Here is a 15984-nt window from a genome sequence, read left to right on the forward strand (position 1 = left end):
CCAGAGTCCTCAGCAATGGCAACCAGCAGATGATATGCAGCATTAGAGACAGAGTGGAGAAGAGAAGAGCGAAGAAAGAAGGGAGAGCTGGGGAGGGGGTTGTTGAGTTGTGCCTCTGTGCTCTGTGTCGTGTAGAAGTAGACTAAAGAGGAGAGGAGGAGGTAAGTGACGGTAGGGAAAAAGCTTAAACCCCCGAGGGGAAGTTTGTGTCAGCCACATGCTCTGGCTGGTCCTCACTGAGCCAGGCCTTTTATTATGTTGATTACCTCGGCCTTTTGTCCAAGATACTGACGAGACAATCGTCTGTGTGTGTGTGTGTGTGTGTGTGTGTGTGTGTGTGTGTGTGTGTGTGTGTGTGTGTGTGTGTGTGTGTGTGTGTGTGTGTGTGTGTGTGTCCCACAAAGGAAGAGGATAAGAAAGACAGACTTACACTGTTTGCAACATAATAAAAACTAGTAGATATATCAGTAATTACATATTCAAAATACAAAAGATTATAGAAACACATTCATGCTTTTGGTAAAAAGTGCTTTAAGTGCTCAGTTAGAACAGAAAATTGTTCTATATATTTATATCAGTCCATTTGCCATTTACCAAATGCTGACAGTGGGTAAACTCAGGGGCTACAGCAAGGCTCAGTATAAAATACGTTAGGATTATTTGTAAAGTTACTCTGGTGGAGTCCAAGACTAAAACTATACTAAATGAGCTTAATAATTCATTTTTAATTATTTACGAACAATTTTGGATTTATTTTCTGTTTATGGTCTAACTGATTAGTTCTTGTAGGTTTAAAAACCCCCAAAATGTATTTAATAGAAATCACAGGGAAAAGGAAGATGGAGGGAAGACAGAGAGGAAAGGAGAAATACAAGCAGAGAGACAGAAAGATTAAAAGAAACGGAGCGAGAGAGAAAAAAAATGAAAAGTGAATCTAATCAAGGGTTTAGAAGAGTGAGAGTACCACAGCGAGGGAGTGAGAGAGGATGACGGAGGATGTCCCCTTTACTCAGTGTCCAGCCCCCAATTTTGACGTCACATGCTGAGAGACACAAAACAACCCACTCTCAGCTGAGCTTCTCACTCGATTTTCACTCACACACTCTGGCATACCCACTCTCCAACTTACAGATACGCCTGCCCTCAGACACGCCGCAACACTTGCCTCGACACCCGCTCAACCCTCAGCCTGTGCGCGTGGGCGCACAATTATCTCTACACTAAAACGCTGCACTCTAGCAGCAAGAAAAGCACAAGGTCTCTCACTTCTCACGACTGAAGCATGCTCCATCTATTGTCAAGGAATGCCTAATTTTGTGTGAAGCTGCCGAAAGGGAAAAAAAGGAGCGCTCTGGCTTCCAAACCCAACCCAGACCCCATCCCAAAGAGCAGCAGATGTGACAGAAGAGGAGAGGCGGAGAGAGAAACACAATCTCCATTACCCCTCCTCATCTGGGAGAACAATACCCGGTCTCTAGTTGGAGAGGGTCAGCTTTTGTCCTTCTCCGCACGCTCCCGCTCAAGAGTGAAGAGCAGACAGACGCGCTGACACATTGACCTGCTGCTGTGAGAAGAGAAGACGGAGCAAAGCATCTGCTGCACTCTGCTCGGTTTGATTCAGTACTTGGACAGTTCCTGAGCAACAACCAGTATCGTGTGTGCGCACGTTTGTATGAGAGTGAAGGGAGACTGTCGGGTGAGTGACTGAAGGTGATTCAGTTTGGAGCGAAGAAGCAGAAATGCAGCCCCCACGTTCACTCCAGCTTGGTCCCTGTGGCGCCTCGCTGTCCCTGGGATCTCAGGGAAGCACTACCACCTTCCAGCTGGAAGAGAAGCAGCTCTTTGAGAAGTTTTGGAAAGGGACTTTCAAGGCTGTGGCCACCCCAAGACCAGAGAGTGTCATTGTGGCTAGCATCACCGCCAGTAGGAGAGTGACTGAGTAAGTATCTACGGTTTGCAGTATTTACTTCTATATTACTTCAGCAGCTTACGTGGACGCTTGCTCAAACTTCTCATTTTTCTTTAACCCTAAACTTTGTAAGCACATGGTTGTGGAGCTATTGCTGATATAGTTGATGCACACTTTCCTTTAATTTTATATACATATTTTTCTAAATACAAGAAGTGCCAGTTCATACAGTTTCCTCTAGAAGAGCATGCCTTAAAAATATAAAAGTCAAAGACATTTAATTAATCGCCTGGCACCTGGATTTATTTTTGTTGTAAGGATACAGATAAATGTGTAATACAGAAAGCTGAAAAAGCTGTGTAATCAACATGTGTGCGAAATTACACCTGCCAAGACATTTTTTTGATCCGTACATCAGCAAATCAGCAAATAAAGAGGTCGTGTAAGAGCCTAGCTCAAACATGCCTTTGTTATTGATTTATCACCCAGCCATCTGGATGATCTTTCTCCACTAATGTATGCAGACACATGTGTCACGCAGCCAAACACAGCTGGCCTGAAGAGTTTGATGTTCAATTATCTGACCCCTTTAAAGGTCACGTGAATGCACTTTTTGTGCTTTTAATGTCAGACTTGTCCTTTCGTCCCCCTGTGACATGGCGCTGTGCCAGAGCCTCCGTTAAAGGAGCAGCATGTTAGACATTTTCTTCCCCCTTTTCATCCCTTCGACCAAAGGTTAGCTGTAGCACTTAAGGCCTTCAGGGGAGGATGAATGTCTGATGCCCTTTTCCTGCATATCTCTGCTCTCTTGTTTTTGTCCCATCCTTGCTCCTGTCTGCATGATCAACCATCATCTGCTAGCTTTGACAGTTTTATCCATGTTATCAGGCACTGTTCTGTCTGCTTTGCCTATTTCTCAAATGTATCAGAGGAGGTTACCCTGCTTCAACTGAAACGGCACGTACAAATGGAATAAATGTTCAAACATACATACAGAGAGCCACGGGCACATGGATATACTTATCTGTCAAATGGTGTAGCTTGCTTGGGTGACCTTTGAATGGTTTTGACACCCACTATCAACTTTCTCTTATGTGAAATTAGCTATGTTAATGAGGATTAGAATGGCCCATTTCATCCTACATTGGCACAGGCAAGCGAAAGACACAGTGAATCAAATAATGTGTCCTTAATGGCTTCTATTACAGCAGGACCGTAATACTGCATATGGCTTGGATATAAAAGATTTTATTGGCTTGTAGGATATGGATAAAAAAAGACTTTTTATTATAAGAAAGTGATCAAATATGCATTTGTTCCGCTGTGCCCCAGCTCCGCAATCTAACCAAATAATTGTAGTCACAATTTTTCTGTCAGTCAACCATAGCCTGGTGCAGATGACAGATTCAAGTCTATTTGGGGAACCTGGCAAAATAAATTAGAAGCAAACTGAATGGGCTCTCATAAAAAGAAAGAAAGAAAGAAATGTATTGTGGCTGGCTGCTGTGAACTGAGCAGCCTTTTTGAAATAGCTGGAGACTCTGGAGCGGGGCCCAGCTGTCTATTCAACTTTAGCTTCACCAGGAAAGAAGCTTTCCTCAAGTGGCTCTGCCCCTCCACGGGCTCCGTCCGGGTGACAGTGATGATGATGGCAGCATGGCAGGGGCAGGCGAGAGCAAATGTCCCCACAGAGAAGACATAATGTTGCTAATTCGCCTGGGTCTATTTGTGAAAGACAACGGCAGCGTCCCCGTTGTCCAGAGTTTGTCTCTCGCCCTGTCTCTGTGTATATTTACAGTTTGGCTTGGGTGATACAGATTGTAAATAATGAGAAAAACAAAACAAACAAATGCAACACCCAGAGAATATGGATGCAGGACATCCTAGCTCCCTTCCTACTGCACTGTTGATTTTGCCCAGGGTGACTGGGGAACGCTTAGACCATCAGAATGCATTGCCTTAGGCTTGCTCCTCTGCCTCTTTCTCTCCAAGAGGAGACATTATTATTCACTGTGGATAACTGAGGGGTGATAAACAATTGTAGTGAGTACGAGAGGGCATTATGTACAACAAGCAGAGATGGAAAGAAGAGAAGAGACTGAGGGAGAGCCACAGGGTGATGCCTCATGTTCAATCGGCACGAGTCTCTGTCTGTTCGTGGCATCCTAGTCTTTCCTCTCTGTTCGCCTCTTTCTCTCTCACTGTCTCCCGTAACTCCTGAAATAAAATGCTGGAGGAGCCAGATAGCCACAGAGGAGTAATTAGAGTCCACTGTTGTCCCTCTGTCCTCCCTCTATCCTCTTCTCCAGGCCAGTCACACAGAAGAGGGGAGGAGTTCACCAGCTCTATGCAGTGGGGTAGGGTTTGTCTCAAAACCATTATGACCCTGCAAGCTGTGTTGCTCGTGGGGGCTTCTGATTAAAAATGCAGCATGCCTAACTTAATGTTGTATAGCGTGTGACCACGAGTGTGTGTATACGTGTGCGATCATGTGTGTCCCTGCAGTTTTTTTCAGCGGTTGTGAGGATTTGAAATAAGGGTGGAAGCTCGTAATGCGTGTGTATGTGTGTGCGTGTGGCTGCCATATTAGTGGGGTCTTGTCCAACTCTGTGGCAGATGGCAAGCTTGAGAGACTGCAAAGAAAGGGAGGGGGTGAAGTGTGAGTATGTGTGGGTCTGTGTGTATGCGTGTGTGGTTGGGGGTTTCAGGCCTCTTACCTCAGCAGATGCTGGTTTAACGAGAAAGAGAGAGAAAGGGTGTTTGGAGGGGCTTGTACTCTGACAGCACCGGTGGGAACGTACAGCAGGATGGACAAAATAACAGGAACACCTTTAAACAGAATGCAATGCAAGCTAACTGCAGCCTCAAAACTTTAGTTTAAGTTTGAATACAACTCAAAATATTGGATTTTAAAATACTTCAATAATTCTTCTGCTTCTTTAATGTGTTTTTGTTTTGTTTTGTTTTTATTATGCCATTAATACTGGGGTCGGGTGTGGTCTGAAATCTACATCTAAGGCTGAAACAGTAGTTTCTGAGTGACAGAAAAACAGTAGCATTTACATATCCTTGGGTTTTGACCTCTCAGATTGGTCATGACACAACCATACCATGAATTTAAGAAGCTGGAAAACACATAAAATAGAAAATGTGTCATTGCTGGTCAGTTTTATTACACTTAACACTTAAATGTAATACAAATCCTTAAACAAAATGCACATTTTCTCATTGTCAATAGGTTGCATTTCCAGATTTGGTGAAATATGATAAGTCTACCTCTGCCATTGTGTGGACTGCAATTTAACTGCAAAATGAAAAGTTGGTCTGTGGCTGGATGTGATCATTAGACCAAACTGACTGCAGTTTACAAACTTATATGCTTGTAATTCCAGCACTGTAATTTCTTGCACACCTGATTGATACAGGCATATTTACAAGATAACAATTGATATTCGTTCAACAGATTCACCGGTCTAGTTCACATGCAGAGTTAAAGTATGTGGGCTCGTTCTGTTGTCTGTAATAAAGTGGCAGTTCGGGTTATAATTATATTGTTTGTCATTGTTTTCTCTTCAAAATTGTTTTGATTAAGTGGCGGTTTGTTCATAGCATGTGATTGTCTGACGGCTTGTAGCCTCTCAGAGTTTTTCATGTTTGCGTGTCCACCTCCTGGCTGTTGGAATTGCACAATTTGCTAAAGAAAATGTCTTAGATTTAAATTGCTATGGCAAGAATGCTTACAGCATCCACGCCCATTTAAGCAAATACAGGAATAATAATGCTCAGAGAGGGAGCATGAATAAATACAGGATATACTGTAGAGTCTGGAAAACATCAAGGAGTAACAGTCACAGCTCCCCTTGGGACGAGGCATCACTCTCTTTCTTCTTCTCTCTGTGAGAATGACAAACATGATTTAGTGACGGACGAGGGGTTTGTCTGCCGTTGTACATCTGTGTCTGTTCTTCCGCTCTCCTCATTGCAGAGTATCTTTACCCGACTTGTCTTCCTCTCCTCGCATCAGTATCTCTGTCCTTGCCTCTCCTAGTATCTTTTCAGTGTGTGTTAACTCGGTCTCTCTGTGTCTGTGTCATATTACTCAGAGCACAGGATGCGGCTGCTGAAGCATGCTGACAAGAGAGCGGGAGATGATGCCAGCTCCCCAGGCAGGAATCGGACTTATCACCAAAATGGATTCCCATTTGATACTGACTCCAAAATCCATTTGAACCAATCTACCTTCTGCAGCTTCACACTTGATGCACTATTCCAGCGCGTTTCTCGCCTCTTTTTACGTCATGGGCTGAGAAAAAAAAGCAGAAAGGTTCATTGGTAAATTGGATTTTTAATCGATTCAAATACAAGGGGGAAAAAAAAGAAGACAAATATAAATGTGTGAGAAAACTGTAAAAAGTTACCAAATCTAAAAAGTCTCCTTTCTTAGCTTTTTAATAGATGGCTGGAACATTTGTTACAATTCTGCAAGTTTTAACTTTAAAGAAATAGAGGCATGTATGATAGATTTATTGTCTCTCAGGTTCTGTAATTAACTATTTTTTAAATATCTGTCTCTAAAATCAAAACCGTAGACTGGAAAGAAATAACACCTTCATGTTTAAGACAGGAGGTGCTGGCCGTGTTACTGGCAGATGAATTGCTTTGCATTCGCTATGAAATAGGGTGAAGAAATCTCATGAAAACATGAGGTCTTCAGGAAGAAGCCTTTTTGAGTTTGCCCAATGGAATTTAAAAAGGGTTTCATAAATACTAACATGTACAGAACTTCCCCTTTTCCCCAAGTAGTGCTGAACTATTTAGAAAGCATCAAAAGAATTCCAGAGGAATTAAAAATTTCTCATGTGAATAAGCAAATTAAATAACCATTTGAACCACATAAACTGATGCACTGTTTAGTTGAGGTCACCAAAAAGAAAAAAGCATATAGAAAGCCTTATTGCATCCTATTTTCACTCAAGGAATACAGAATGTTTCAGAAAGGATTTGTGTCAATGCAGTTACCTTTTGTGAGAAAATAATAGCCTGCAGGAGTTGGGCTAGGGAGGGAGAAGTACAGAATAGTTGCAGGAAGGAGGACATTTTGAGGCCCATTAAAATTGAAGCTTAACAGCAGCCACTATGGCCATGAGTGACAATAACTAGATGATAATAAAACAAAAGAAAAAAGATAAACACTGTTAAAGGTGGAGAGAAGTTAAAAAAAAGTCACTCACTGCCCTTCCTAAGATATATAGATAAGCCTGTTTGCTATTTAACCACAATGTTATTCACTAGGAAATATTCAACAAATATTCAACAACTATACAAGTTCTGTATAGTTGAGATGTCTTACTCTAGAGTTTCCTGGCTTGGAGTTTGGACTTCATCTCATTTTTATTTATTTATTTGTTTATTTATTTATCAACGAGTTCCAAGCCGAATTTTTGACGACTGAGCTCTGCATGTTTCTCCTGTTTGTACTGCAGCATCTAATGCTATTGCACCACACAGGTACCACATCAACACTGAGTAGTTAGCACTGCGTTCTTGTTTTTTTGTGTAGTGTTGGTTGGCAAACAGTTTCTAGCTGCATTAGTGCCAACTTTTGTAGTTCCTTGCCACTTTGTGCAATTCTCCTTCTGGACCTGGATGCATCATGAGATATGTAGCTCTGAAGTAAGAAGGATCTAAAAAAAATTGCACCAGTTCTTAAAGGGATACACCTCCACATGCATTTTCTGGAGGTAGTGAGTTATACAGAATATTTACTGATATAATTTTTACATTAAGTGGCCATAAGAAATCCATAGTGGAAATAACCCACAGAGGTCTAATCCCTTAAACGTACTGCTGCACTATCCATCCATTCATCCATCCATGCTAGTTTGTCCAGGGTCTTCTCCAGGCATGACGTGGCCTGAGGCTGGATACATTCTGGTTGAGGTCAGGTTTTCGGTCATGCACCCCTCACCTCACCAAAACACCTCAGTTGGTGTCGAGGAATAGTTCCTCACCGCAATCCCCTCCCCTGATTGGAGGAAGGGAGCCTGGGCTGAAAGCTTCAGAGTGTCTCCCGGGGTACAGTCTGGAGTTAAAAAATGTAAAGCTTCAAGATCATATTTTGTTTTAATAATAAATGTGAAGGATTGAGTGTAAGCTGAAGGAATGAAAGAATTTGCTCACTTTATCAACAGGCCCCCAAAAAACTGGCATTCAGAACAGTGCCACCTTAAAAGTCGAATGAGACATATATTCACTGGCCTACAGCAAAAAATGGCTGTAATATATCACTGGGGAGTCTGAAGGTGTTATTGATGAATGCCAATGACCCAACAATTACTTCAAAGGTGATATTTCTGGCTTTTAAAGCTCACTTTGACATTTCCAAATTTCATCCTCATCTCGGCAACTTAAAGGCACAGCGCAGCGGTGAGAAATGAGTTTAGCTATAATGACACACCTATCGATTGTGCCTGACTACAGCTGGACTCGTGTGCTAACTTGTGATAGATGTTTAATATCGTGTAAGCATGATAGAGATAAAGGTTGAAAGCAGCACTTTGAACAGAGAGCTCAAAAGACCCTTTGATATTTGAGTCCAGGAAATGTGTCATTTTTTGTCCCCATAGACACACTCCATGAAATGATGTAAGACTGTGTGTTTATTCGAGTTTATGAATCAGGGGATCAAGCTACTGAGAACCCTTCAAGGCACTGTGTCCATGCACACACACACACACACACACATGTACTGTATGCACGCATGCCTTTTTATTATTATTGTATGTAGTGAGTGAGTTCATCAAACCCCCAAAGGCATCAAGAGCCTAGCAGTGAAAAGGAACATACCTAAACAGAATCAGTATATGGTGTTATTATTGCTGTTTCATCTTGTTCTTTGTCTTGCTCCCCATGCCTGACAGGCGACATGAAGATAATAAAAGAGGTGGCTGTAACATGAACAGAAATAACATAAAACTGAAAAGAGCAACAGCAGCGGTGACAGAGTGATGCAGACAGTTTAGATAAATGTGTGAATGCGGGAAGTTTGTTCAGCAAGGAAGTTCAATTTTAAAGAATTAATTATGAAATCTTGAACTAGCGGTTATAAAGACCGTGAACACAAGGAAGGACAATTTAGTTTAGATTTGGCCCTTTGGTCTGTTCAGGCGTGCCAAGGATTTGGCGGCACCTTAACAGTTGCTTTAAACCTTGAGAAAGTACAAATGTATTCCTGATCGGCCTTCCACTTGTGTTTATATATTCTTTCCTCATTAGTACAAAACATTCAAAAAAAATAAACTCGCATGTCCAGGTGCCCACACACATGAAAACACATGTAGGTATATAATGAGAGAACATATTGAGGTTGACATATAACACGGGGAGGAGGGGGAGTGACATGATAAGTCCTTCAAAGCTGAACAGCAACAGCATCATTTTTAAGATGAAAGCAAAGAGCCGAGTGTTAACCCTTTACATCATCTCAGAGATGCTGTGAAATTTTCCCTTTAGGGATCACAGTTCGCCCACTGTGGCAACTCCTCTGCTTGGAAAATGCCACCCACACCCCTCCCTCCTGTAGCTGCTGGCTACTGTGTCATATCCTGAATTGTGCATTTTTATGATTGTGATTTGATGCAGTCGAGAATTGTTTTTCTAGTTTTTCAGGGAATAAATGTTTAGTTAGAAAGGCAAAATTCAAGTGTTTTTTTTGTGCTAAAATGACTGGTTCACCAGTAAATAAGATAAGATAGAACTTTATTAATCCCTCGGGTGGGTTCCTCTGGGAAATTCGATTTCCAAAAAAGCACAGCACCGACAGAAGTTACAGAGTTATACACACACACATATATATAAATACAGAGACAATATAAATAAAATATACGAAGGGGATAAATAGAATAAATAGGAATAAAAATACAAGTGAATTGCACATTTCAAGTATTGAGTCTATTGCACCGTTGACTATTTACAAAAGTATTGCACAAAAGGTATTGCACAGTGAGGTGAAGAGGCACTACAGCTTAGTTGTTCCCTCCTTTGTCCTCCTGTTTCCCCTCCCTCTCCCCTCCAGAGAGGAGTTAAACAGTCTGATGGCGTGTGGGACAAAGGAGTTTTTAAGTCTGTTAGTTCTTGTCTTTGGGAGAAGCAACCTGTCACTGAACAGACTCTTCTGGTTGTTAATGGCCGTGTGCAGAGGATGCCTGGCATTGTCCATAATGTCCATCAGTTTCTTTAATGTCCTTTTCTCTGCCACTGTCACCAGAGTGTCCAGCTTCATGCCGACCACAGAGCTAGCCCTCCTGATCAGTTTCTCCAGCCTGGATGAGTCCTTCTTTGCTGTGCTGCTCCCCCAGCACACCACAGCATAGAAAAGATGACATAGAGCATGTTTTTTTAAAATTACATATTTAATTTAAATCTGTTCATCACCAACATACAAGATCCCTGGTTTAAGAGTCACAGGAGACACAAATCACAATCTGTCAAATCAAATATGCAGATTTGTCCATTGTGGCAAACTCCTGTGAATAGAAACTTAACAACACAAGACACAGAAATACTCTTTAATTACGAATACTTAGAATTGATTTTTTTTGGGGTAGTTATCCCTGTGTGTTTATACTTGTTGAGGAAAAAATTTGTATCTTTGTTCCAATAATAAAACATTCAAGAGTGCATTTTTACTTGTAAATGGTGCTAAATACTAAAAAAGGTAGAGTTAAGTTAAAATTTAGTGGATCCAAATGAATGAATGAATGATAAGATGCAACAGAAGCCACACAAAATGTTTGCACTCATCTTCTAAATTGTTCTAAAGTAATTGTAAGAGCCTACTTTCCCACTCTCAGGGCTGACAAAACGACAACAATAGATATTTCATTAAGGCTATGCAAAGATGTAGAAGTTCAATAAGCATGGGTAAAACATAAGGCAAGACTGTAATCTGTCATGCTGTAAAGGGAAATTTGCTGCTCCAACAGCACAGAAGGGGGAACTGATTTTGTTTGAGCCCAAGTTTTTATGCTTGAATTGATTTAATTCCATAATGATAACAGACAAAAAAACAAATCTGAAAGTTTCTGTCTTGCTGATTAGAAATTTGACTGCTTATGAGCACAAAATACACTGAGCTGGAGTAATATGGATCCATTCTGCACCTGCCTCACTTACTTTATGTTAAAATCGAGTGCACTGACATTTAGAAAGACTCATGGCATTTAAGTCCATTAACATAGTAAATTGTGTCGCTTGTTCACAAGATGTGTGTTGGAGTATGTGCTTGTGATTTTGTCAGTTTACCGAGTGCAGGCTCTGCAAGAATAAATGTAGCAGATGGAAACATAAAGGCGGGAAATTATAAGCAATGCACAAAAATGTCTGAAATGTAAAATCTGTAAATTCTCCTTTAAAAAAAGCAAATTATTTTTCAGTGCTTTGGTTGATACGTCTACTTTGAGTCTGATCACATGTGTTTTTATTTTGTTTGTATTTTTGCTTTTTTGCTCTTTTTTTTAAGAACAAAAAGTTAATAAGTTAATTAGATGTTCCTTATCTTTATCTATGGCTCAGTAATGTTCTGGCCTCTTGAATCTATTTGAGGTGGTAACAAAAACAGAAAAGTTTTGACTCAACTTACTTTGAGCTTTGTTTCAAAGGCTTTCAGAGAAGATGCTGTATCCTTTGTTGACATTGAGGAGCAAGTACACAACAGCGTCAAAGCAAATCAAGCTGTATAGGGCAAAAATTAACTTCTAGTTTCTTACATTACCGAAACGTATACGGCATTATGTGAAAAGCACATGCCGTGTAGAGTCACTGAATGCAGCCACTTTGTGTAATTGACTTGTTTGTAAAAGAAAGAAAGATGGAGCGAGGCAAGGGGGTAAAATGAGAAATGAAAAGGAGAAATGGTTATTATTTGTAATAATAAAGGTGATAGAAATCAATATAACAGTAGCGTGAAGCAAGGATATAATGACTTTCTGGTGGAACAGAAAAAAAGCAGGAAAGGGAAGGACAAAAGAAAGACTGCGAGAAGGAAGAAAATAAAAGTGCAGACTGTGAGTGACATTTTGAGATTGTCCATTTCAGGACACTGGAGCAGCAAAGGTTATTACATTTTACTGAATATCATATTCCAGCCCATGAATAGAAATCCTTTCTTGAGTTGTGGCCAAAGGGAATTGAATTATATGTAGGCACATAATGTACAGCATTGAATAAACTCATAATAGACGATGAGAGAGGGGGGTGAAACGCTCCTTTGTCCTCTACTGGCTCAAGTTGAAATGGACAGTAGTAAATCTTACAGACAGTAAGAGATGACCTATTCCTTTGAGCAATTCATTACCAATGAGCGTGGTACTGAGAGAGGGACGGCTTGCTCATTACAGCCTATTAGATCTTCACAAACCAGAGATTTCCCTGGACATGTAAAAGGTATGAGTCAACTTTCAACTTTAACTGCTAATCACTTTGCCCGCAGCAAACAGAATAAAGAGAAACAAAAACAGATGTAAAGTGTAAGTGAGCAAAGGCTTACTAATGCAATATATGTGAAAGTGCTATTGTCATGTGCAGTTTTTTTAAAAAATACGTAATTACTCAGTGGAGTTGAAATGGAAAACAATGAATTCCCAGTGACTGTAATATCCTGTGATAATTTGGTATTTAGTGTTCTCTCTATTGTTTGTCACAAACTGCTTGCTCACATGGTCTGCATATTATAGATCCATGCACATGGTGTATTATTTTTGAAGTGGTTAGTCATTTAATGTATGATATTTTATGATGGAAGTGCATAAACCTCGTAAGACCCAAACTCTTTCATGGCATGCATTTTTAATTTCTCTTTGCTATTTGGGCTGATTGCGACCTGATGAATGTAAAAACAAAGAATTACCAGATTTTTTTATTTTTTTTTACCTAATTTTTGTTTCTGAGAAAAAGGAGATCCAAATATGAGGACATTCACTTTAAATTTCGATAGAACAGTGGCAGTATAACGTCCTCGTAAGTGGATATCAGGCCCTTGTAGAGCAAAATGTAATATTTTTGTCTATACAACCCAAAATGTGATGTCCATATGTGTGGACACCAGGTCCTAGGAGGTTAAATCTGATTTTGGTATTTTATTTACATCTTTCTTTTAAAAAGTTGTACCACTGGCAAAAAACGTGTGACCAGAAACCGTCTTAGTATTAATCAAATAATTCACAAGTGATGTGCATGGATGCACACCAGTATACCAGAGAATTCTTGTTGAAGTCTCACTACTGCCAAAATTTACCTGAAAGGAAATGGAGTGTTTTTTCTAAATATACTCTGATATTAGCAAACCCTAAACCACAGCTCAGGCATTTAGTCAATCAACTGATTAGTTGATCAACTGGTAACTATTTTAAAATGAATAATTAGTTTTTTGCAGCTTCTCAAATATATCACGTCAAAGAAAAAAGACAAAATAGAATAAAATACATTTGTCTGTGAATATTACTGCAACTCTATCCCTTTTTTTTAAACATTATTTGCAGACACAGGCCAGGGTGATCAATAATGAAAAAATTGTCAGTTTTAGCACAACTCCAAGACCCTCAGTCTAAATGATATAATGTGACAGGTTCTGAATATACAACAGCTGATCATAATAACATCAGTGGTGCTTCAGGGGTAGACAGATTATTACCACATCCAACTGGAACATGCCATTAGGTAGTGCAATCACTCATAATGACGGTAGGCAGAAATCGCTCTCTCTCTAAAATCGCACTGAAGCAAAAGCCTCATTAAATATGTATGCATATGCCAGAGTTGCCATTTTGGAAAATCTGAAAAATCCTGGATAACAGGCCAAAGCTCCCTTTTATTCTAGAAGCAATTTTAACTCTGGTGTTAAAAACATCCCAGGAGTCTCTTATTTACTGTAGATCTACACAGATTCAACCAAAAGGCATTCAGAAACAAACTCAAGGTTCGTCTCACATGGACTGACCATCAGCGTCATTGGTCTTTTTCTTTTTGTGCCGAGTGCGCTACTTCTTTGTAACTGGAGCCCCGAAGCAGTCATTGTATTCATTATTAAAATGCGAACTTATCAAAGTCAACTTCTCATCACTTAAATCATTTCAAGGCTGAGTGGCTCCCATGTCTCAGCCTCCTCCTCCATTTTTCATTTTTGCTGCTTGCCCATCCTCATTTCAGTAAGATGGTCTGCCAGTCATGTGAAATTGCCACTATTTGCATAACTGATGCAGGGTTAAGGGTGCAAACTGCGGCAGTGTTGATGTCACAAATGCAATCAGAGATGGTAGCGCAGGAATTAATTGGCTCGCCACATTATTTCCTTCACACGGCCTTGCTCTCACCTTTGGTGTCACCCCGTGACTTGAAAAATGACAAGAGGTTTAAAAACTATGAAACTTCTCAGCAAGGTGAAAGACAGGGTTGCTTTATACGTAGATCATTTTCAGAAACATTCCTGTGAAGTTGCATCACATCTGAAATGTTTGTTTTTAGCTGCTTTTGCACATGACCTTTTCAAACAGCAAATACGTCTGCCTTAAGATAAGATACAACTAAACTTCTCATGATTCCAGGTTATTATTCTCAGCCCTTTAGCCTCATTATGCTATTGAACGGTTCAATATATAACCATAATAACAAAATACTAATAATATTTTTTTTAAAACAAGATAGTCTTTTGTGCCGATTAGCTAGGATTCATTTTTGCTGCTTGCTTTCTTTTTAAGTAGTAATTTATTTTTTAACACCTTTAAGCAGTAAAATTACTGTATTTTATGTCAGGATTGACCAGATTGTTGATCAATAGCAGTGTTTCCCGATTTTAAGACACTCCTAGTGTATAACAGCTAGTCATTAGTGCAGTTATAGCTCCTCTAGGGAAGATTTTAATGTAGTGTAAGGACACAGTGTCACAGACAATGAAGCACCCTTCAGAGGTTAGCACTGTCACAGATAGAAGGTATGAGAATTATCCGCATTATCCGTTATCTTAACCTTTTCTTAACTTAACCTTCCTCCACTGTCAGAGTACCCAACAAAGGAGAGTTGCCTCTACATAGGACTGTATGGGTCAAACTTAAGAGCTTTTTAACAGAAAGCAAGCAATCATAAAGTTAACTGGTCATGGTAGGGGTGCCATTCACCCATCTACAATAAGTTTTTACAAAGTTAAATTAGCTATAGAATAGCTACAGGAACATCTACAGTTAATATCCAAAAGTTGATTCTGTTCATCTGGATGTAACGTTTTTAGTGGGAGAAACGTTTCATCACTCATCCAAGTGACTTCTTCAGTCTCAGCTAACTGACCTCCCAGCCCATTGTTCCTTCAGTGGTGCTAGTTTCAGTCATTATGCAAACGTACTGTTTATAAGCTTGAGGAAACCTGCAGTCAGTTGAGACTGAAGAAGTCACTTGGATGAGTGATGAAACGTTTCTCCCACTGAAAGCGCTACGTTGAGATGAACAGAATCAACTTTTGGATATGTACTTACCTGGATGATTGAGCATGCATCAAGACATCTACAGTTAATAAAAAATACTACTATGCTTCAAATTGACATAAGTGTCACCCTTTAGCTTTCTACTAGTAATTATTATATTTTTTTAAATGTGTTTATCTCTTTAAAAGGAGCGAGGCCGTCAAATGAAATAACTGGAGCCATCAAATATACCAAATATTCAAAACTGCTGCTGTTTTTGTTTGTTTGTTTGGTTGTTTTAAATTAAAACTAGGCTAGTTACAGTGTACATTTGGCTTTTAGCTCTCATGGCATGTTTTACATTGCACTGTGTGAAGCTGCTCTATAGAGATTCAAGGCAGATTTCAGAGGCACACAGTCTCTAATGACATATTGAACAAGTATAGATCAGGAATACTAAAGCAAGAGGCTGATTCAGAGCAGTAGAAACTATGTCAAGGTCAGTAACAAGGTCAAATAGTGACAGTGAAGCTGAGTAGAAAGTCGTGCAGAGGGGGCTTGTTCAAAAACCTATCTTGCCAGTGTGCTACTTCCTATTGTGAGTGTTATTCTGACTGACATTGCAGT

The 15984-nt window shown here is 40.0% G+C and overlaps 1 protein-coding gene across 1 annotated transcript in view; it reads left to right on the forward strand.

Moving 5' to 3' along the window:
- Positions 1 to 1100: 1100 nt before the first annotated feature.
- The window catches only part of srrm4 (serine/arginine repetitive matrix 4), a 63038-nt gene continuing 48154 nt past the window's right edge, over positions 1101 to 15984 (forward strand). Inside the window, exon 1 of the mRNA XM_080893969.1 lies at positions 1101 to 1939. Within this exon, the coding sequence (XP_080750095.1) occupies positions 1740 to 1939 (200 nt within the window). The 5' untranslated portion in view covers positions 1101 to 1739. The remainder of the gene's footprint in view (positions 1940 to 15984) is intronic.

The sequence above is a fragment of the Rhamphochromis sp. 'chilingali' genome, assembly GCF_963969265.1.
Source record: "Rhamphochromis sp. 'chilingali' genome assembly, chromosome: 10".
In the NCBI taxonomy this organism is placed as follows: domain Eukaryota; kingdom Metazoa; phylum Chordata; class Actinopteri; order Cichliformes; family Cichlidae; genus Rhamphochromis; species Rhamphochromis sp. 'chilingali'.